The sequence below is a fragment of the Salmo trutta genome, chromosome 14, assembly GCF_901001165.1.
Source record: "Salmo trutta chromosome 14, fSalTru1.1, whole genome shotgun sequence".
NCBI lineage: Eukaryota > Metazoa > Chordata > Actinopteri > Salmoniformes > Salmonidae > Salmo > Salmo trutta.
Window position 1 is genome coordinate 65,549,033 of NC_042970.1, and position 22,608 is coordinate 65,571,640.

At 42.4% G+C, this 22,608-nt stretch overlaps 1 protein-coding gene across 4 annotated transcripts; it reads left to right on the plus strand.

Moving 5' to 3' along the window:
* The first annotated feature begins 10 nt into the window (after positions 1-10).
* LOC115208659 (nicotinate-nucleotide pyrophosphorylase [carboxylating]-like) lies at positions 11-21,571 on the plus strand. Of its 4 annotated transcripts, none has more exons than XM_029776886.1 (5): positions 11-599; positions 19,756-20,044; positions 20,316-20,626; positions 20,883-21,014; positions 21,271-21,571. In XM_029776886.1, the coding sequence occupies exons 2-5, from the start codon at positions 19,792-19,794 to the stop codon at positions 21,484-21,486; spliced, it is 912 nt and encodes a 303-aa protein (XP_029632746.1). In that variant the 5' UTR covers positions 11-599; positions 19,756-19,791; the 3' UTR covers positions 21,487-21,571. The 4 variants fall into 4 exon arrangements, with proteins under 4 accessions (XP_029632746.1, XP_029632745.1, XP_029632748.1 ...); XM_029776885.1 differs by lacking the exon at positions 11-599 and adding an exon at positions 7,830-7,901; XM_029776888.1 differs by lacking the exons at positions 11-599; positions 21,271-21,571 and adding an exon at positions 7,830-7,901 and having other exon boundaries at positions 20,883-21,082.
* Positions 21,572-22,608: the final 1,037 nt, after the last annotated feature.

The following is a 22,608-nucleotide window of genomic DNA, read 5'->3' on the forward strand; positions in this document are numbered from 1 at the left end:
AACCATTGAAAAAAAATGTCACAGTTCCGGTCTGCTTAAGGAGCGGCTCTCCCATAGATGGGTTAGCTGACAACGAAAACGATGCGCACGCTTCAATGGAGGCAGAAGTCTGTGTGTTGTTGTGATTCTGGATGGCCAGATACCAACAATGACAAGAAGCTGCCATGTTGGGGCATCGTAGGTGGCTCATTTCAGCTAGTTTAATCTTGTTATTGATACCATGTATTGTGCTGGGGTGTTGAGACTGATGCAATGTCTATGCTAATGTGACAAAACTGTGCTAGCTAATTAACGAACAATGTAACTATGTATTTGAGAGACAAGTGCTCACTGTGCAAATGTATTTATGTTTTCAATAAACATTGGACACAAAATATAGTTTACATGTTGTCAACAATCTAAGCCAACCCTGTTTTGCCCAATAGTCCGCCACAGTGGGCGGGTCATAATACCTATAAAACCTAGCGGTAAAGCATGGAAATAATTCCATACATTTTTCACGTTGGGAATTTTACAAACACTTTAAATTAAGTGTGTGTTTGGTGTAGGCTTACCTTGCTGTGACGGTTTGACAACCGTTTAATTCTCTCTCAGACAAGGTGAGTTTTATCAATATATTTGCCTCAATTTACTCTCACATTCGAAACGCTAATTACCAACATAGAAGACCTCAGCAAGCGCAATCAGAGACCTGTATCAAATCCAAGATGATTCCATGTGCTGTATTTAAAATAATTTAATAAAGTGTAGAAATTCTTCTGTCCCCTTTGTCTAATTTAGCCACTGACTACACTTTAGCTAGCTAGTTAGCAAAGCAGTAGATCAGAACATATGTTTGTATTACTTTGCATAGATAATTGTTCAGCTAGCAGAGCAGTAGATCATAAAATCATTTTGTATTACTTAGCCTAGATAATTGCTTGTACAGTATGTCGACTTGGTGTCTATTTCAGACCTTATGGCATTTTTAAAGGATAAGCATAAGAGCATTAAAAGTGCAGAAGACCACTATAAGCCTGGCCATGTGGAGAAGTACAGCCAGAGTGACGGGCAATTTACCGGTTTGGTCAGGGCCATGAGGGATTAAGTTTATCCTGTTAAAAAATACAATGTCTTATACTGCTGTCAACATTCTACAAGGGAAGAGTTACTTTATAAATGATACAGTGCATTCGGAAAGTATTCAGACCCCTAGACTTTTTCCACATTTTGTAACATTACAGCCTTATTCTAAAATTAATTTAATCAATGTTTTTCCTCATCAGTCTACACACTACCCCATAATGACGAAGTGAAAACGGGTTTTTAGACATTTTGGCACATTTATAAAACAGAAACCTTATTTACATAAGTATTCAGACCCTTTGCTAAGAGACTAGAAATGTATCTCAGGTGCATCCTATTCCATTGATCATCCTTGGATTGTTTCTACAACTTGGAGTCCACCTGTGCTAAATTCAATTGATTGGACATGATTTGGAAAGGTACACGCCTGTCTATATAAAGTCCCACAGTTGACAGTGCATGTCCTAGAGCTGGCCGCCCCAGCCATACTGAGCAATCGGGGGAGAAGGGCCTTGGTCAGGGAGGTGACCAAGAACACAATGGTCACTCTGACAGAGCTCCAGAGTTCCTCTGTGGAGATGGGAGAACCTTCCAGAAGGACAACCATCTCTACAGCACTCCACCAATCAGGCCTTTATGCTAGAGTGGCCAGACTGAAGCCACTCCTCAGTAAAAGGCACATGACAGCCCGCTTGGAGTTTGCCAAAAGGCACCTAAAGACTCTGACCACAAGAAACAAGATTCTCTAGTCTGATGAAACCAAGATTGGACTCTTTAACCTGAATGCCAAGCGTCATGTCTGGAGGAAACCTGGCAGCATCCCTAGGGTGAAGCATGGTGGTGGCAGGATCATGCTGTGGTGATGTTTTTCAGTGGCAGGGACTGGGAGACTAGTCAGGATTGAGGGGAAAGATGAACTGAGCAAAGTACAGAGAGATTCTTGATGAAAACCTGCTCCAGAGTGCTCAGGACCTCAGACTGGGTTGAAGGTTCACCTTCCAACAAAACAACGACCCTAAGCACACAGCCAAGACAGCGCAGGAGTGGCTTCGGGACAAGTCTCTGAATGTCCTTGAGTGGACCAGCCAGAGCCTGGCCTTGAACCCTATCAAACAGCTCTGGAGAGACCTGAAAAAAGCTGTGCAGTGACGCTCCCCATCCAACCTGACAGAGCTTGAGAGGATCTGCAGAGAAGAATGGGAGAAACTCCCCAAATACAGGTGTGCCAAGATTGTAGCATCAAACCCAAGAACACTTGACTGTAATCGCTGCCAAAGGTGCTTCAAAGTACTGAGTAAAGGGTCTGAATGCTAATGTAAATGTGATCAGTTTTTCTTTTAATATACATTTGCAGAAAAAAAAGTGTTTTTGCTTTGTCATTATGGGGTATTGTGTATAGCTTGATGAGGGGAAAACTATTTAATCAATTTTATAAGGCTATAACATAACAAAATGTGGGGGAAAAATCAAGGACTCTGAATATGTTCCGAATGCACTGTATAATCACTCATCAGATTACCCCGGATAAAAGACATTGAGTGATAACGCCGTTCTAGAATGTTGTCATTGATGAGACTGAATCTAAAAATCTATTGACATCCAGAATTGAATTGTTTAGACATCCAGCGTGTATTGTAGTTTCAGAACCAATCTTGAAAGGCTTTATTTATTCAGAATGGTACATGCATTCAGTCTTGATTTATAGGATCCTTCCCACTATTTGATTGATATGTCAAGTGTTATCAATTAAATGTTTAATGAAAAACTGCACTTGTCCTCATGTGAAAATGACAGTTAAATATTCTACAGCTGTAATGTCATCAATCAAATCAAACTTTAGCCATGAAAATCCACAATGGATAAAATGAATGGTGAAAAAAACTATTGGAACCATTTCCCTGTTTGACCACTAGGTTTTATGGGTATTATGACAACTCCACTGTGCCCCATAGTGGACCTGTCATTATACCTATAAAACCATTGTGGATTTTAGAAACACTTTAAAAAAAAAAAAAAAGGGCTGTGTTTCGTGTAGACTTACACTGGCATGATGTTTTGAAACCGGTGCAAATCTCTCTTGGACAAGGTGACTTGTATTTGCCTGCCAAAAATGAAATGCTAATTAGCTGCTAATCTGTAATCATATAGAACTACAAATGTCTGTCTCAAGCTTCACATCTCACCAGGGCCATGATGATTTGGAGGAGACTGCAGAATCGAGACAAAGTTAAGAATCTCTGGATTAACTGCTAAATTTAGTAATTCATAAATTGGTTCACGTTGTTTAAATGGACAATTCTGTGAACTGTCTTGGGCAAGTTTTTAATAAAAAATGCATGTTATCTAGCTAGGTAGCTCATGGTTGGTTAGTTAGTTAGCAACATTAGACTGCTATTTGCATAGCCATTTAGATGCATGAGAAATTCATCAAAACAAGTTTCTTTCTTTGGCTTTTATAAACCAACAGTCTAGCATGGTAGCTAACTTGGGGAAGCTATGGCTAGGTGTTCTTTATAATCAAATGCAATTTTATTTGTCACGTACACGTGTTTAGCAGATGTTAATGTGAGTGTAGCGAAATGCTTGTGCTTCTAGTTCCGACAGTGCAGTAATATCTAACAATTCCCCAACAACTACCTAATACACACAAATCTACAGGGGAGAATGAGAATATGTATATGGATGAGTGATGGCTGAGTGGCATAGGCAAGGTGTAATAGATGGTATAAAATATCTTATATTACATGTATATACTATATGTAAACATTATTAAAGTGGCATTATTTAGAGTGCATTGTATAAAGTGACTAGTGATCTATTTATTAAAGTGGCCAGTGATTGGGTCTCAATGTAGGCAGCTGCCTCTGGTTAGTGATTGCTGTTTAGCAGTCTGATGGCCTTGAGATAGAAGCTGTTCTTCAGTCTCTCAGTCCCAGCTTTGATGCACCTGTACTGACCTCACCTTCTGGATGGTAGCGGTGTGAACAGGTAGTGGCTCGGGTGGTTGATGTCCTTAATTATCTTTTTGGTCTTCCTGTGACATCGGGTGCTGTAGGTGTTATGGAGGGCAGGTAGTTTGCCCCCGGTGATGCGTTGTGCAGACTGCACCACCCTCTGGAGAGCCTTGCGGTTGAGGGCGGTGCAGTTGCTGTACCAGGCTGTGATGCAGAATGCTCTCAATTGTGCATCTGTAAACGTTTGTCAGGGTTTTGGGTGCCAAGCCAAATTTCTTCAGCCTCCTGAGGTTGAAGAGGCACTGTTGCGCCTTCTTCACCACACTGTCTGTGTGGGTGGACCACTTCAGTTTGTCTGTGATGTGTATGCTGAGGAACTTAACTTTCCATCTATCTTCTCCACTGCTGTCCCTTCCATGTGGATAGGGGGGCTGCTCCTTCTGCTGTTTCCTGAAGTCCAAGATCATCTCCTTTGTTTTGTTGACGTTGTGTGAGAGGTTGTTTTCCTGACACCACACTCCGAGTGCCCTCACCACCTCCCTGTAGGCTGTCTCGTTGTTGGTAATCAAGCCCACTACTGTTGTCGTCTGCAAACTTGATGATTGAGTTGGGGACGTGCATGGCCACACAGTCGTGGGTGAACAGGGAGTATAGGAGGGGGCCCCAGTGTTGAGGGTCAGCGAAGTGGAGATGTTACCTACCTTCACCACCTGGGGGCGGCCCGTCAAAGTCCAGGACCCAATTGCACAGGGCGGGGTTGAGACCCAGGCCTCCAGCTTGATGATGAGCTTGGAGGGTACTATGGTGTTGAAAGCTGAGCTGTAGTCAATGAACAGCGTTCATACATAGGTATTAATTTTGTCCAGATGGGATATGGAAGTGTGCAGGCGATTGCGTCGTCTGTGGACCTGTTGGGACGGTATGCAAACTGAAGTGGGTCTAGGGTGGCCGGTAAGGTGGAGGTGATATGATCCTTGACTAGTAACTAGTAATGTCTGTGGGTGGGTGAGGGGTGGGTGGGTAGCCTACTTCAAGGACTACTTGACCTATAGCTACCCTAGCTCGCTGAATTATTTTAGTCTGGCTTTGAGGTTTCAGAGATGGACTGATTCATCCTCTCGAATCAAGTGTGTTTACTGCGGAAAAACATTGTTTGCTGTTACCCTCTGGACAGCAGATCATTAGTATGGGCAAGGTTATGTAACCTTATTTATGACCGAATGGTGTAAAAACGATTGTAACCATTTCCATGTTTGACCGCTAGGTTTTATGGGTATTATGACTCATACTGTGGTAGACCAATGCATTAAGGTGCGTTCAAGACAACTGGGAACTCTGAAAAATACAAGGTGAAATCATGACGTCAGTGATCTTCAGGTCAGAAAGTCCGAGCTTTAGAAAGAAGCCAGAGTTCTTGAGTTGGAGTTCCGAGTTGGATGACTGTTGAAAATGATTTTTCCCTGTCAGAGCTAGTTTGTTTTTTTATTTTTATTTTTTTTATTTTTTTTAAATTCTCTCAAGTTCCCAGTTGTCTTTAACACACTGAAGTTGTAAGTCTGAGATTTCTGAATTCCCAGTTGTTATGGGTAATGTATGGAACTGTGTCATGATCAAGGGCTGATGCTGATGCTATGTATTGGCCAATGAGAGGCTTTGAAAGCACCGGTCAGCTATAATGGCACTCCTCAGAAGAAGCAGTTTTGAATTAAATGGTTCAAGGACAAAATTACTTTTATGTAGCTCAGATAATATAATTTAAAAGTGCATTAAGGTGTCTGTAATAGAATAAATGTGGCAAAACAAATGTAGACATTCATGAATTTCTATAGCTTCCCAAATCTTTTTTACAATGGTGGGGGAGTGCCAAGATGGTCTGGTCTTCTCAGCTAGTTAATTGACTATACAGCATATGAAACAGAAAAAATGGAGCGAGTGAGATGTTTTGCTTGCTCTTCCATTTCTAGTGAGGCTACGGGATGCGTTTGAGAGCATCCCGTCTGCGCAGTGCTGCGCAAGAGTTGTCTGACATCATCATAAACGATCTCTGTTTATATTGTGCAGTGTTATAAGTTGTAGGTTTAAGGCAGCCCTGCATCCCTTTCACTTCTTGTCAGAACTGCATATTGCACTACACTCAGGTGAATATTTCCAAAACCAAACCACCACTTTGCATTTAGGAAAGTGACATCTGTTGTGCTTTAGAATAACTTATAGTTCCAGAAGTAAGGCAATCTAAATTCATTATGATCATAACTTTTAAGGCTTTGGGACCAATAAGGGGGACTCTGAAATTAAATTGACATGTCAGTGAAGATCATCCCAAACTTGAAATGTCTCTGAGAACTGTTGTTTTGCTCAGATTGTCTGGTTCAACAAAAACACATGAAAAAACAAGAAGACAAATAGTTTTTTCAAAGCTGTAACTCAATGTGACTGATTTTCACATTCTTCACTTAGCTTGTAAACATTACAACATGAGCAAATTCCACTTTTCTGGTGTTGTCAGCTTTGAATGGCCTAAACAATCAATGAATCAAATCAATAAAGAAAAGAAAAGAGGAACATTGTTACTTTTGTTAATTTTGTGGTGAATAAACATTCCTCTGTAGCCCATTGTATATCCATATTAATAATTTCATTTGGATATTTGATTTATTGTATTTATATTGTTGAATAGTGTTTAAGTACACCAAAATTGTAAACATTACTATAACATTTGTTGCTGTAGGTCCTGAGATACGTAAGAACTTGCACATAAGGGGGTATTTTGGATCAGAGCAAAATGTGATTGGAGATACAATAACGCAAAGGTTTGAGAACCACTGTTATACACAACCATTGCTGTGGACCAAATGTTATTACAATGGATAATCTCTGCAGACAAAATGACTTTTGCAAGTCTCTAAAATAGTCTTCAGTTGATAAGCACATTATAGCTGCCATTTGAGGATGCAAACAGGTGCAATAGGATGCAAACAGCTGTGGTTCAGAATAACCTAGCCCTTGATCATGGGGGTGGGGGGGGGGAGAGATTTGTTGAGATCCCAGATGCTCGGTCTGAACCTTGGCATGTATCGCTTTTGGTACTGTTTTGGAAGCATAAGGACCTTATCTATCATATCAGTGTGAAATCATTTTCAAAAAACAAAAGGTTGCAATGATACACACCTTGATAGGGTTAGTGTTCCCACATGGCCATATCTCAATGTTACAGCGCTTGTTTACGAAAACAGACCGAAGACGAGGCGACCACCTGTGCTAATTGGCTATCTAGCATGCTCCGAACACCCAGTTGTGGAAAAAGTTCTCAATTCTTGTCCTTGAGTAAAAGTAAAGATACCTTTTTAATAGAAAATTACTCAAAAGTGAAAGTCACCCAGTAAAATACTACTTGAGTAAAAGTATTTGGTTTTTAAATATACTTAAGTATCAAAAGTATAAATCATTGAAAATTCTTTATATTAAGCAAACCAGACAGCAACATTTTATGTATTTATGTATTTACAGATAGCCAGGGGCACACTTCAACACTCATATCATTAAGTAAAAATACTTTAAAGTACTACTTCAGTAGTTTAAGTATCTGTACTTTACTATCTATATTTGACAACTTTTAGAAAAATGTACTTTAACATTTTCCCAGACACCCAAAAGTAAATTTTGAATGCTTAGCAGGACAGGAAAATGGTCCAATTCACGCACTTATCAAGAGAACATCCCTGGTCATCCCGACTGTCTCTGATCTGATGGACACACTAAACACAAATGCTTCGTTTAAGTACTTTACACAACTGCGAACACCTGTGTAAGCGTAACTCGGGAAGTGTAATTTCGTTGGATGGAGGAACCCTTGGCTGTATTGATCTGTGCAAAACTGCTACAGTAAGTGTATCTTTTTTATTTGAAAGATTCTTTCTCGCTGATGAAAGATAAGGGTCATATGTTTCGAAATCCGTATAGCAAGCGATGATTATTGACGTTTCTAAACGTTAAAACACAAAGTCAGGATTGTAGTTCACGGGGCAGAATGGCTACCTGGAGTTTGAGAGCTAAGAGTAACCTAACCTTTAACCTACACGTATTAGTCGGAACTTGGAAACTGACATTTCCGAATTAACTGGGGGTAGTTATACAGGACTTCGACCAGGAAGTAGGCGGGACAAAACAAACAGCCGGTATGTGCAACCAGTTAGCAAGTCGGACATTTTTGGCGTTTCCTAGTTCCCACTAGCACTTGAATGCACCATTAGACTTTTTCATGTTCTTCTTGACGATCCATTATGCAAATACTTAACATTTCATATTTTGACACTTGCAGGGCTCTACAGTGCGACCATTTTACTTACATATGGAACAAAATGTGTGCGAACTGAAAGGTCATGAGCACATACCCGCCTACATCCTGGTCCAAGTCCAGTGCTGTTTTTGAATGGGCTTTCAGATTATATAATCAAATTCTTGAAAATTGGGTCATTTTTAAGAAATGTTAAATAATATTCGTGTTCATGGATTAATTTACCTTTAACCAATGCCTTTTATGAAGGTTTTAGAATATGAAGGGAATAAAACGCTATGAGGTAGAAGTAAATCTAATTGTACATATCTTAAAGGACAACGTTTTAATGAATTATGATAAAGATTTTTAACTAAACCAAGATAGGCTGCGGTCTGTCTTTTCAAATGGGAACAATTGAGTTATTGTGGGCAGAAAAACAAAGACGTGTGGCGAGCAAGCACAAGCTAGTGAGTTCCTATTGATGCGTTCTAGCATATGTTTGCATATTTCCGTTAGGGAACGCCTACTCTGAAGAGCGCTTTGCAATTAAATTCGCCTTTGCACTCCTAAACGACGCAATTAAAAAAAAAAAAATTTGGCAAAGGGTAAAGTCTACAAAACTTAGACCACTCTGTTCGTAACAGATTTTTAGTTTTGTGAACCGAACCTTTGATTTCAAATGTTTCATCGATGAAAGTTTGCAGAATGTCGGTAAAAATCCATCTCGTTCCATCTTCTCCCACTGCCGGCCACTGGGCTTCATCTGAGTGGAAACGCAAAGCGGATGCTTCATATTGATACATCCGGCAAGATATCAGTCTCATTGTTCTGTGACATGCACTTGAAGTCCATTAAAAAAAACAGTACGGACCTTGAACAAGGAAGTAAGCAGGACAACGCGCAGCTCAACGAGCCAATAGTAGCCGAGTTTAACTTTGCGTAGCTGAACGCGCCAATCATAGACTAGTCAGAGGCTGGAACCGCGAGCCTTTGAGACTAGTACCTACCGTGCGCCCGTTTTGACTCGCGACTGTAAAGGAGAATGAAGAGCATCCAATTACATTTTATGCGACAATGTCAACAGGATCCCAAGGAGGCCACTGATCTTGTCGATACTGATTTTGCCGAGCCACCAACACAAGATTCGGCTAGCAGTAGCCTTAACACTGCCACCGGCGTTGCCCCCGTTTCGCCAACCACTGCCGGTGGGAAACAATACAAATACAACGCACAGTGGGAGAAAGCTTTCCCGTGGTTGCATTTTGAAGGAAATGTTTTTGTAAGTATTGAAAGGCCGAACCACAACTTGCAGGCAAGCTTTCTTCGTTTGTGGTGGGGAATCCTCACCTGAAGAAGGACACTGTTAAAAAAACACCACGTCGAAAAAGCACATTGGGTGCAGAGATAAACACATCATCAAGAGTACCAACGAATACCCGGTGGATTTCGGAAGAAGAGAAGATGATTACAAATAATTATTAACTGGGTTGTTAGAGCCCTTAATACTGATTGGCTGACAGCCGTGTTATATGAGACCGTATACCACGGGTATGACAAAACACATTTTTACTGCTTTAATTACGTTGATAACCAGTTTATAATAGCAATAAGGCAGGGGGGGTTGTGGTATATGGCCATATGTCGAGGCACTCCGCGATGCGTTGTGAATAAGAACAGACCTTAGACTTGGTATATTGGCCGTATACCACACCCCCTCAAGCCTTATTGCTTAAATATAGCATGCTTGATTACAACATTTCGACCAATGAAATGGGAACTCGAAAAAAAAACAAGGTTGTCAGTTATCTTCAGGTCATATATCGGAGCTCTAGAAAGATGCCCGAGTTTCCGAGTTGGAATTACAGTGAAAAATATTTTTACAAGTTGGGGCTCGGTTTTTTTTCCCGAGTTGTCTTTAAACGTGGCAATAGCTAGGTCTTGTTCCCAGACGTTGCATGCGTCAACAATGTTGCGTACAACATCATCGACTGACCGATTGCTATAACATATGTGGTTAGCGGATACTTAAAATACCTGTCCAACCGTTGTAAGATATGGCATGCGTAAGCAACGCCTGGGCAGATGAACGCGTCCATATAGCTTGCCAGCTTGTTGTCCTAAAAACCGGAAAGGAGTTACCTCTATTTCGTTCAGCCATTCATATGGGGGAAGTGAATGGGGTTTCGGGATAAACGCCGAAAATAAGGTCTAGGAGTTCTTATACTTTTTGTTTTGAGACTATCAGTCCGTTAACATGACCTTTTATGAATTGTGAAGCCTTTATGTGCTTGTTTTGAATACACAAGTGTTGTTAGCTGATGAAGATTATGTTATAGAACAAAACATAAGATATCCTAAGCCTGTGTTTACCACAGACCTTTGGCGTTTATCCCCAAAAATACTTAATTTTCCCTTAGGCTTTTGCCGCTTTCACGTGCGATTCGGAACTAGGAAACTCGGAAATCTCCGACTTGCTAACTGAATGTATTTATACACGTGCCACGTCAACCACTTATCAAGTCGGACATTACAAGTTTCCTAGTTCCAACTCATACGTGAACGAGGCATTAGGCCAACGAGCCATTGCAGATTTAGTGCCTATAAAAACTCTCCATTACTATTGATTGCAAAGGGTTGTCACTTGTTAACACAACCACAAAGTCATAAACGCATTCCTACAATTTATCTTAAACATTTTAAACCTAACCTTAATCCTACCCATACTACTAATTTTATGCCTAACCTTAAATTAAGACCAAAAAGCTACTTTTAGTTTATGTGAATTTTTATGACATAGCCAATTTTGACTTTGGCTGTGTGATGTAGTGGGAACCACTGGCGGTATTTGATGATCTGGGCTAGTTGCCCCGGTAGTTGGGTGAAAACTGATTGCATCTGTTTTGGAACCAGGCTGCCTCCCGGGTGTGAGTCAGGTGACTCGCTCTGGTCAACGGTGAAGTCGGCTCAAAAACAAACTTGAGGTGTAGTAATGACAGAGCTGCCAACTCTCACGCATTGACTGTGAGACACACGCATTTGACCCTCTTCTCACTCTCACGGCACACCTCTATCTCACGCATTGAGGAGTATTGGATTTATTTTTCTACTTAGTCCATTGTATTGTCCGCGTGTTCAACTGTGCTCCAAATCGTTTTGAAATCAGCATCTGCGCCTGCAATTTAACATCACGAGCGGAACCTCTATCATTGTCTTGTCTTGCCACAGCACTGTGAACCATATCTAAACTCAGCAAAAAAAGAAACGTCCTCTCACTGTCAACTGCGGGGTTTTTTCAGCAAATTTAACATGTAAATATTTGTATGAACATAAGATTCTACAACTGAGACACAAGCTAAACAAATTCCACAGACATGGAATAATGTGTCCCTGAACAAAGGGGGGTCAAAAGTAACAGTTAGTATCTGGTGTGGCCACCAGCTGCATTAAGTACTGCAGTGCATCTCCTCCTCATGGACTGCACCAGATTTGCCAGTTCTTGCTGTGAGATGTTACCCCACTCTTCCACCAAGGCACCTGCAAGTTCCCGGACATTTCTGGGGGGAATGGCCCTAGCCCTCACCGTCCGATCCAACAGGTTGCAGACGTGCTCAATGGGATTGAGATCCGGGCTCTTCCCTGGCCATGGCAGAACACTGACATTCCTGACTTGCAGGAAATCACTCACAGAACGAGCAATATGGCTGGTGGCATTGTCATGCTGGAGGGTCATGTCAGAATGAGCCTGCAGGAAGGGTACCACATGAGGGAGGAGGATGTCTTCCCTGTAACGCACAGCGTTGAGATTGCCTCCAATGACGACAAACTCAGTCCGATGATGCTGTGACACACCACCCCAGACCATGACGGACCCTCCACCTCCAAATCGATCCCGCCCCAGAGTACTGGCCTCGGTGTAACGCTCATTCCTTTGACCATAAACGTAAATCCGACCATCACCCCTGGTGAGACAAAATCGCGACTCGTCAGTGAAGAGCACTTTTTGCCAGTCCTGTCTGGTCCAGCGACGGTGGGTTTGTGCCCATAGGCGACGTTGTTGCCGGTGATGTCTGGTGAGGACCTGCCTTACAACAGGCCTACAAGCCCTCAGTCCAGCCTCTCTCAGCCTATTGCGGACAGTCTGAGCACTGATGGAGGGATTGTGCGTTCCTAGTGTAACACGTACAGGATGGCAACAACATGCCCTGTCCCCCAGGTGTGATGTTCGGATGTACTGATCCTGCGCAGGTGTTGTTACACGTGGTCTACCACTGCAAGGATGATCAGCTGTCTGTCCTGTCTCCCTGTATCGCTGTCTTAGGCGTCTCTCACAGTACAGACATTGCAATTTATTGCCCTGGCCACATTTGCAGTCCTCATGCCTCCTTGCAGCATGCCTAAGGCACGTTCACGCAGATGAGCAGGGACCCTGGTCATCTTTCTTTTGGTGTTTTTCAAAGTTAGTAGAAAGGCCTCTTTAGTGTCCTAAGTTTTCATAACTGTGACCTTAATTGCCTACCGTCTGTAAGCTGTTAGTGTCTTAACGACCGTTCCACAGGTGCATGTTCATTGTTTATGGTTCATTGAACAAGCATGGGAAACAGTGTTTAAACCCTTTACAATGAAGATCTGAGGTTACGGGGTCCTAAAAAAGGGGTGTTTCTTTTTTTGCTATCTAGCAGGTCTAGTTATGGAAGGGATCGAGGGGAATGGATGCATGTTTTAAAGAAATGCCCCTCAAGATTAGTGGAGATGAATGGAGAGAGAGAGAGAGAGAGAGAGAGAGAACATACTCTGCTGTGTTCATAAAACTCTAAAAGACCTGCACGGCAGTGCTTTTTTATGTACAATGTTGTCAACAAAATTAGTTTGCTGTTGCTCCTGTCCCTATTAATGCAGCCTTTTGACAGCGTGTACTAAAGTCGATTTAATCCACACTTGCATTAGTACCCGCGTTTGGTAATAGGCATTTAGGCTGTAACAACGAAAAGGCAGCAGACAGACCTCAACAGTATGATTTAGTTTGATAGGGTGGCCTGTTTGTAACTACGAAAATAATTTTGTCAAACAGATTGTGAACCAATTTGATTCTACAGGGATGACAATTAATATAAAAATAATTTGGTTAGGGTGTCGGGAGATTTTATCTATTTACTTAGTCTGATCAGTAGAACAATTCTAATTCTTAACAATGGGCTACAATAGAGTAATTACTGTGCTTTTCAGAAAGAACACTACTATTTTTCCCCACAGTTATTTTATTATTCCACTTCCCAGTTTTACCTGTGTAATCAATTCCCGACGCAAGCACCGGTTAGCCTTGAGCTAGCCTCGAGCTAGGCCCATCTTCCGACTAGCCGAAGATGTATACCCGCTAATTCGTGGGCTACAATGCCTCTTTTGCCAATTGGCCTGGACCCTTTATTGCCGACATGGAGCCCCGACGATCCATCACAACTGGTCTGCCGACGTAATCGTCCGATGTGGTTTCAACAGTCTTTTCCGTTGCGATGTCACCGACGACCCATCTGCTAGCCCCAGCCTGCTAGCTTTCTGAACACCGTGCCTCCCGCTTGCCTAGCATAGTAGCGACTACCGAACGGCTCCCGGACTCACCTATTGCTGCTCATTGGACCCTATGATCACTCGGCTACACATGCTTCTCTAATGTCAATATGCCTTGTCTTCTGCTGTTACGGTTAGTTATTGTTTTATTTCACTGTAGAGCACCCTAGTCCAGCTCAACATGCCTTAGATAGCTATTTTGTCACACCCTACACATGGGGAGACTTCACCTGGCATCTTCAGAGATGAAAGCTCTCATCGTCACGCAATGCCTAGGTTTACCCCCACTGTACTCACATCCTACCATACCCTTGACTGTATATTATGCCCTGAATCTATTCTACCACACCCAGAAGTCTGCCCCTTTTATTCTCTGTTCCCAATGCACTAGACGACCAGTTCTTATAGCCTTTAGCCGTACCCTTATCCTACTCCTCCTCTGTTCCTCTGGTGATGTAGAGGTTAATCCAGGCCCTGTGGCCCCCAGCATCACACCCATTCCCCAGGTGCTCTCATTTGTTGACTTCTGTAACCGTAAAAGCCTTGGTTTCATGCACGTTAATATCAGAAGCCTCCTCCCTAAATTTGTTTTCACTGCTTTAGCACACTCCGCTAACCCTGATGTCCTAGCCGTGTCTGAATCCTGGCTTAAGAAGGCCACCAAACATTCAGAAATTTCCATCCCCAAGTACAACATTTTCCATCAAGATAGAACTGCCAAAGGGGGCGAAGTTGCAATCTACTGCGGAGAGAGCCTGCAGAGTTCTGTCATACAATCCAGGTCGGTGCCCAAACAGTCGCGCTTCTACTTTTAAAAATTAATCTTTCCAGAAATAAGTCTCTCACTGTTGCCGCTTGTTATAGACCCCCCTCAGCCCCCAGCTGAGGGGTGTGAATTGATTGCCACCCAACTATCTTCAGAGTTCGTACTGTTAGGTGACCTAAACTGGGATATGTTTAGCACCCCGGCCATCCTACAATCTAAGCTAGATGCCCTAAATCTCACTCAAATTATCAAGGAACCTACCAGGTACAACCCTAAATCTGTAAACATGGGCACCCTCATAGATATCATCCTGACCAACTTGCCCTCTAAATACACCTCTGCTGTCTTCAACCAGGATCTCAGCGATCACTGCCTCATTCTGCGTCCGTAATGGGCCCGCAGTCAAACGACCGCCCCTCATCACTGTCAAATGTTCCCTAAAACACTTCAGCGAGCAGGCCTTTCTAATTGACCTGGCTCAGGTATCCTGGAAGGATATTGACCTCATCCCGTCAGTAGAGGATGACTGGTTGTTCTTTAAAAGTGCTTTCCTCACCATCTTAAATAAGCATGCCCCATTCAAAAAATGTAGAACTAAGAACAAGTATAGCCCTTGGTTTACTCCAGACTTGACTGCCCTTGACCAGCACAAAAACAGCCTGTGGCGTCCTGCATTAGCATTGAATAGCCCCTGCGATATGCAACTTTTCAGGGAAGTCAGGAACCAATATACACAGTGCTACAGAAATTTTCATCCTGTAGCACTAATTCCAAAAAGTTTTGTCACACCGTAAAGTTCATGGAGAATAAGAGCACCTCCTCCCAGCTGCCCACTGCACTGAGGCTAGGAAATACTGTCACCACCGATAAACCTGCGATCACTGAAGCTGGAGTCTTATATCTCCCTTACTAACTTTAAGCATCAGCTGTCAGAGCAGCTTACCGATCACTGTACCTGTACACAGCCCATCTGTAAATAGTACACCCAACTACCTCATCCCCATGTTATTTATTTTGTTGCTATTTTGCACCCCAGTATCTCTACTTGCACATCTATCACTCCAGAGTTAATGCTAAATTGTAATTATTTTGCCACTATTGGCCTATTTATTGCCTTGCCTCCCTAACCTTACTACATTTGCACACACTGTACATAGATTTTTCTATTGCGTTATTGACTGTTTGTTTATCCCATGTGTAACTGTTGTTTTTGTCGCACTGCTTTGCTTTATCTTGGCCAGGTCACAGTTGTAAATGAGAATTTGTTCTCAACTGGTCTACCTGGTTAAATAAAGGTGAAATGAATTTAAAAAATGAATCCCATGTGAAATATGATATGCCAACTTGTCTTTTGAAAATTAATTATATTAGGCTATACATTATTGCTGCCCTTCATGGACAGTTTTGAATAAGTCATACAAAAAGCATTTGATATTAAATGCTTCAGGAATCCAATATGATTTGAGATTTTAGTATTGTGCTAGGCAGAGATGACAGGGGGACTCAACTCCTAAAATGCATAATGTTTTGTCTATATAGAGTCAGATGATGGCAAGGATTGTGGGCGATTTTGAGAAACGATTGTTATAACAACATTTTCAAACAACCAGCACTTGGGAAACATGGATCTGGGGTGGCCAACACTTCTGGAGAGCGAGCAGGATTTTCTTCCAGCCCTATTCCAGCCCTATTTTAATGAGCGAGTTCACCTAAATTACAAAATACTAAATGTTTGTGTCCCTACCTTGAAAGCATTCTATGGACAATGAGACTGCAATCTATGATTTGGTGAGCCACTGCCATCAACCATTAATATTACATTTTACTGTGCAGACATTTACATTTACATTTAAGTCATTTAGCAGACGCTCTTATCCAGAGCGACTTACAAATTGGAGACTTGGTGCACTGTTTCTAGCATTTGCATGTCTCCCGATCTCATTTAATTACTGTCTGAATAAAGTGTCAAACCACCCCAAAGATATGTACAATTTCTTTTTTTAATTAGCATTCTTTAAATTTCATCCCCCCCCCAAAATCTCAAAGCAACAAAGTTGTTGAATTCTGAATGTTCATTTTCATTTAATGTTCAAAGCATCCTGAATACACTTGACTTGTAAAAAAATAAATAAATTAAAACCTGGTAATAGGCCTAAGCCATGTCAAAATATGTAGAATTGCAGGAAATTAGCTTTTCTTGGGGGAGGACCCCCAGTCCCCCATCTAGGGGTTGTGGCAATGAAATTCAAATAGCAAATCTCACTCCAACTTTCTTCAAATGTTGGCAGCCCTGTAATGAGTAGGATTCTGTGTTGTCACGTGCCAAAGTGATTGCCTTTTGTGAAAAAGAGATGTATATTTCTGAACGATAGACCATGCTGCCTTGTTAACGTGACCGGAGCAGTGCAGATTACGGTTCGATTTGAGAAGAGCGCTCCGCCCTCACCACATTTACCCGTTCACCACGCAGGCCATAGACCGGTGCACCTCGGTTCAGCTTAATCCTGAATCGAACACTGCCATTGCAAAGAGTGCTCTGTAAGCCATGCCCCAGTGGGCAGAGCTAGGCATGTTGCTTGTGCACTGGGACACATTTTATTACCGAGATAGGCCTCTCGTTTTGCAATGGGTCTGTGGTGGTTCTGTTTAGTTAATCTAATATATTTCAGAACATGTGTATTGCAGTTAATTTTGTCTATGACTTAATTAAGATATCTTTGCGTGGGAAACAAGTCCCAGACTCTTAATAGAAAATGGTCTGCCTAAGGGGGGCGCTGTTTAACAGAATTCTTTGGATTATCTAGTGACCACCAGTCCTCGGAATAAATTGCTTGTTCACGAGAGACCTGGTTGACATGAAATTCACATTATTGTAATTGACTCTTGTTATAGACACTTTGTACTTTTCACAACAAAGACAGCCATTGTGAATTCATTGTATGTTTTGTACAGTCTGATTTGGACATTTTGTTCTGTTGTTGAGCAAGTAAAATAAAGACTTTATGTGAACTGGAAGTGTGACTAATAGTTTACTAAAGGTTGAGATCTCTTGATATCAGAGATGTGCCTTAAGGCGTCCACATGCTTCTCAGCCGAAACAGTTCGGAAGAGTTTGTGCGTATATTATGATGGCATTTCGTGATGTTTGATTTGGACATCGGTTTTGTGTGCCCAAACAGCTGGAAAAAACCCTCACCGAAGTCTACGCCCCTTTATCGGTGATAGGTCAACAATAAGGATTATTCAACAAGAGATTGCTAGTTTTCATGCACATTTTTTCATTGAGAAATACTGCACCAAACATCTTAGATGTAAAATTGCGTGACTTTTTTTGACTGAATTTATGACCAATTTGAGTTATTTTAGATGAATTCTGAGGAAGTGTATACTGGCTACGGCATCTCAAAAATGGACAAACAGTACTCTTGCAGTTTTTTTTCTTGTTTTTCAAGCAACGGTCTTTTAAGGGAGTATGCAAGCACACTCGTTCGGTTCAGCTAGGAGCCAGCTGAACTGAAGCATGCTGACGCCTTTACCCAGTCTGTTGGGGGGAGCTAAGGGAACGACTTACAGTAGTAGCGAGTGCATACATTTTCATACTGGTCCCCCATGAGAATCAGACCCACACCTCTGCAAGTGAGCCACACGGGACTGCACAGATGCTAGACCGTGGAATTACAGTTGACTTAAACTATCAAAATTCATAAATACTGCAAGTATTTATTTTGACACGTCTCTCACTCACTGCCTCATCACCTGGGAGCTAACACATCTTCAGCTATCAGCACCTAAGGACTTACAGTCCCATTGGCTAACCCCAACAAAGGCTAAATACTAGGCCTACATGGCAACAAAAACACATGTAACAATTGTTCCATGACTGTTCAGAATCTGTAGAATATAAAGATCCACTGGGCTGAATTGTCATTCAATTTATTATGAACATTGACCCATCCATCACACAAGCACACAAAGGTACACACACCAACAGAATAAAGGATGTTTATTCCGCTATTGCAACAGCCTGGCCCTGTCACGTTTTTGTAAAACTGGGGGATAGGCTGGAAAAATATAACCATTCAGATTTCTAGATGGTCTAATACAGCTTTAGCTCTTGGGTTATGATAGTCAAGGTTCAAATGATTCTGCATTGCTTTTCCATGGAATTGACCTCAACCCCCTTGCCAAATCGGACTGTACGAAACATAAATTTAAGACCGCTGTTGTTAATTCATTGTAATTTGCATTTCTTACACTTGACACATTGACCTCATTATACACCATGCATTTCAATAAGGAAAGAGCAACAGCCTGTTTTCCATCCAGTATTAAATCACGGTCATATGTGACCAGCAGGCTCAGACAGTACCCAGACCTAGGCTATAGAGGGTACAAACACTTCAAGACCCTATGGTCAGATGGCTTTTCATAGATGTCATGGTAAGTAAAGAAATCCACGTTTCTGGGTAGGTAATGGGCAGCGACTTGAGGGGGAGACTGAGGCAGCAACAGGCAGAGGGGGGGACCAGGCACGTCCATGTGTCGGCCAGGGTGCCCTCAGCCGTTGTCCTGGGAGATGCAGAGAAATAGAAAAGGGGTTAGTGAGCACATCCCTAAGATCTTACTTATTAGGTCATAGATAAAATTGACTGCAATGTACTTGACTCGTATATTAGCATAACTACACAGAACCACCGCAGGCCCATTGTAAAATGAGATTCTATCTCCGTATGATATCTCCTTACTAAAATGTGTCCAAGTTTACGAACAACATGCCTAGCTCCGCCCACTAGGGTGTGGCTTACAGATCGCTCTTTGCAATCTGCACTCTTTACTTGTACTCCAGTTATATTACCACACCCGCAGGAGCAGACTGGGATCAGTAATCGGCTCTGGCATTTCTAACACATCGGCCCCCTTTAGGCCACCACACCAGCGTTCTTTGTTTGTGGTGAATCTTAACCTGAAGACGGACACTGTTACAAAGCAACAGGTCTAAAAAGCACATTGAGAGCAGGGATTCATTCATACCAGAACTCAGGACATTTTGTAGGGTACAATTTAAACTACAAACTGTTAACTATCATCAGATTTAAAGCACTGGAACTAACCCCTTTCTCCATTCTTAACAGAACTTTCCGGCGTAACGTTTTAGCTCACCTCTCAAGATGACAACTCCACAGTATGACTTGTCACACACCCTCCCTCCCCACACGCTGACCCGGCTGGCACGGGAGTGGCTGGCAGAGGACACACCGAACTTTGACCCTGCAGGGCTGTGTGTGGGGTCACATGAGGTCGAGGCCAGGTTGTTGTGTAAAACGCCGTGCAGCATGCTGGCAGGCAGGCCTTTCTTCACTGCTGTCTTCACTGAACTCAGCTGCACTGTGGAATGGGCACACAAAGAGGGAGCACAGCTGGGTAAGAGACCAACTATGAACCTGGTCTAAAGCATGCTGGAGGTTTAAGAGAATACACAGATGCCTCACAAATGTGATGACAATACACCAACTCTGATCACACTGCCAAATTCATTTGGAGAAGGTATTGTGGAAACATGCTTTGAGTTTGGCATTCACAAAATTCCATTGGAATAGATTCCAACTGATTACAATCTAACCATTAGATACAGTTCACTCACATGATGTTTGTAATTTTTAGGTAAACTCTACATTGACTTCACCTCCACCAGGTCCAGATGCGGTGGCCCAGACTGCTGTGGTCAGAGGCCCAGCAAGGTGCATCCTCCTCGGGGAGAGACCAGCCCTCAACTGCCTGGCCCGGGCCTCGGGGATAGCCACCCGCTGCTCCCAGCTACAGAGCATCGCCAGGGAGGCAGGCTGGCATGGCCATGTGGCTGGCACGCGTAAAACCACCCCTGGGTTCCGGCTGGTGGAGAAGTATGCCATGTTGGTGGGCGGCTTGTCCATGCAAAGACAGGATCTGAGTGGGATGGTGATGCTGAAAGACAATCATATATGGGCATCAGGGAATATCACACAGGTAGGCAAGGGTGGATGTCTCAAAATGTACAACATTTGACATCAACCTATACTATTGTGGTTGTCGATTCCTCTGAAATGCTTTTACAAATGCATGAAATACATGTAAGTCTTTCATATTCCAAGATGTACCATTAGATCTGGCCTTGTTCTCATATGAGAGCTGAAGTTTTCCCTCTGTGCAGTTTGAATAGAGATAAATTTTGTGTTCTGATAGAGAACTGATTTGATGTAATTCCTACCTGTGGGTCTTCCAGGCAGTGAGGGACGCCCGCTCGGTGTGTGGCTTCAGCAGTAAGATTGAGGTGGAGTGCGGCAGCCGGGAGGAGGGCAGTGAGGCGGCCACGGCAGGAGCCGACATTGTCATGCTGGACAACTTTAAGCCACAGGTGAGACTGATGAAGGACTTCCCAAAGCCATCAGGGAAGTAATGTAGAAGAGGTAGAGACGTACTGGAGGGCTTATGATAAAGCAGAAGACATATTTCCGTTGGACATTCATGTACATTGGACTATCAATGTAATATTCTTCTTCCTCCTGTATGTCAGTGCTGTGCATTTCGTTCAATCTCTTCTTTCCTACACGGTCTCTTCCCGCACCCGTCTCTTCCGGCCTCTATTCCTCGTCTGTCCCTTCCTCTCTCAGGAACTCCATGCAGCAGCCCAGCTTCTGAAGGAGGAGTTCCCTTTTGTGCTAATCGAGGCCAGTGGAGGGGTGACCTCAGACTCCCTGCACCAGTATTTCTCCCCCCATGTGGACATCATTTCTCTGGGCTGCATCACCCAGGGCTGCCCAGTGGTAGACTTCTCCCTCAAGGTTCAAAAGCCTGTTGCCTTTCCAATTATTTTCCAATTAAAGTAACTGTGGCAATTCAGGATTTTTGTTAATAAAGTGAAAATAAAAAGCAACGGTCAATTTCCTCACTTTTCATCCAGGAGATGATCAAGAGAAAAAAAAATCCAGAAATGTTACGTGAGATTTAAAACTATGACATTCAGAGATGACTGTATAATTTCTATGCTGCGTACAACTAATTTAGAAATCATTAAAACTGTGAAGACTGTTCCCTCAGTTTGTTTTGTCCCAAAGTGATCATCTATTATATGGGATATTCTTTAGAATCCCAAATCTTTATGATCCACCGGGAGAAAAGATGACAAATTAGTAACTAAGTCACTATACTGTTAAAGCTTCATATGGATTAAAACACACTGCACTTCCACCACTAAAAGTGCCATCACCTGTTAAATGAATAAACCAGATATCAGTATTCAAAACACTTAAGTTAAACATGCATAAAATCGCCATCATTGAGTTTACATTATATAGGCCTAATAACATCATGCCCAAACTGCGTCCGCAAATTGATTTTCTCCCCCTACACCAAACGCGATCAGGACACGCAGGTTGAAATATAAAAACAAACTCTGAACAAATTATATTAATTTGTGGACAGGTCAAAAAGCATTAAACATTTATGGCAATTTAGGTAGATAGCTTTCTGTTGCTAGCTAATTTGTTCTGGGTTGTTATTTTACCTTAAATGCACAAGGTCCTCTACTCCGACAATTAATCCACAGATAAAACGATCAACCGAATCGTTTCTAGTCATCTCTCCTCCTTCCAGGCTTCTTTTTCTTTGGACTTTATATGGCGATTGGCATCTAACTTTCATAATAAGGTGTATTACCACAGCTGACCAACCAACCGACCTCAGGTCATCTTTCAATCACCCACGTGGGTATAACCAATGAGGAGGTGGCACGTGGATTTATGCTTCTATAAACCAATGAGAAGATGGTAGAGGTAGGACTTGCACCGCGTTCAGCGTCACAAATAGAACGGATTTCTATTTTAGCGTTTGGCATCGCAGACGCTCGTTGGCACAATGATTGAATAACATGTATGTGTACATTTCTTTTGCAACGCGATGTGGTCAGCATGTAACTGAAACAAGTTTCAGTTTTGATTATGGTTAACGTG

Coding starts and splice junctions, on each gene's coding strand:
- LOC115208659 (XM_029776886.1), top strand. CDS start 19,792: ATGACAACTCCACAGTATGACTTGTCACACACCCTCCCTCCCCACACG. Junction 20,045..20,315: donor CAAAGAGGGAGCACAGCTGG/GTAAGAGACCAA, acceptor CACCTCCACCAG/GTCCAGATGCGGTGGCCCAG. Junction 20,627..20,882: donor CATCAGGGAATATCACACAG/GTAGGCAAGGGT, acceptor TGGGTCTTCCAG/GCAGTGAGGGACGCCCGCTC.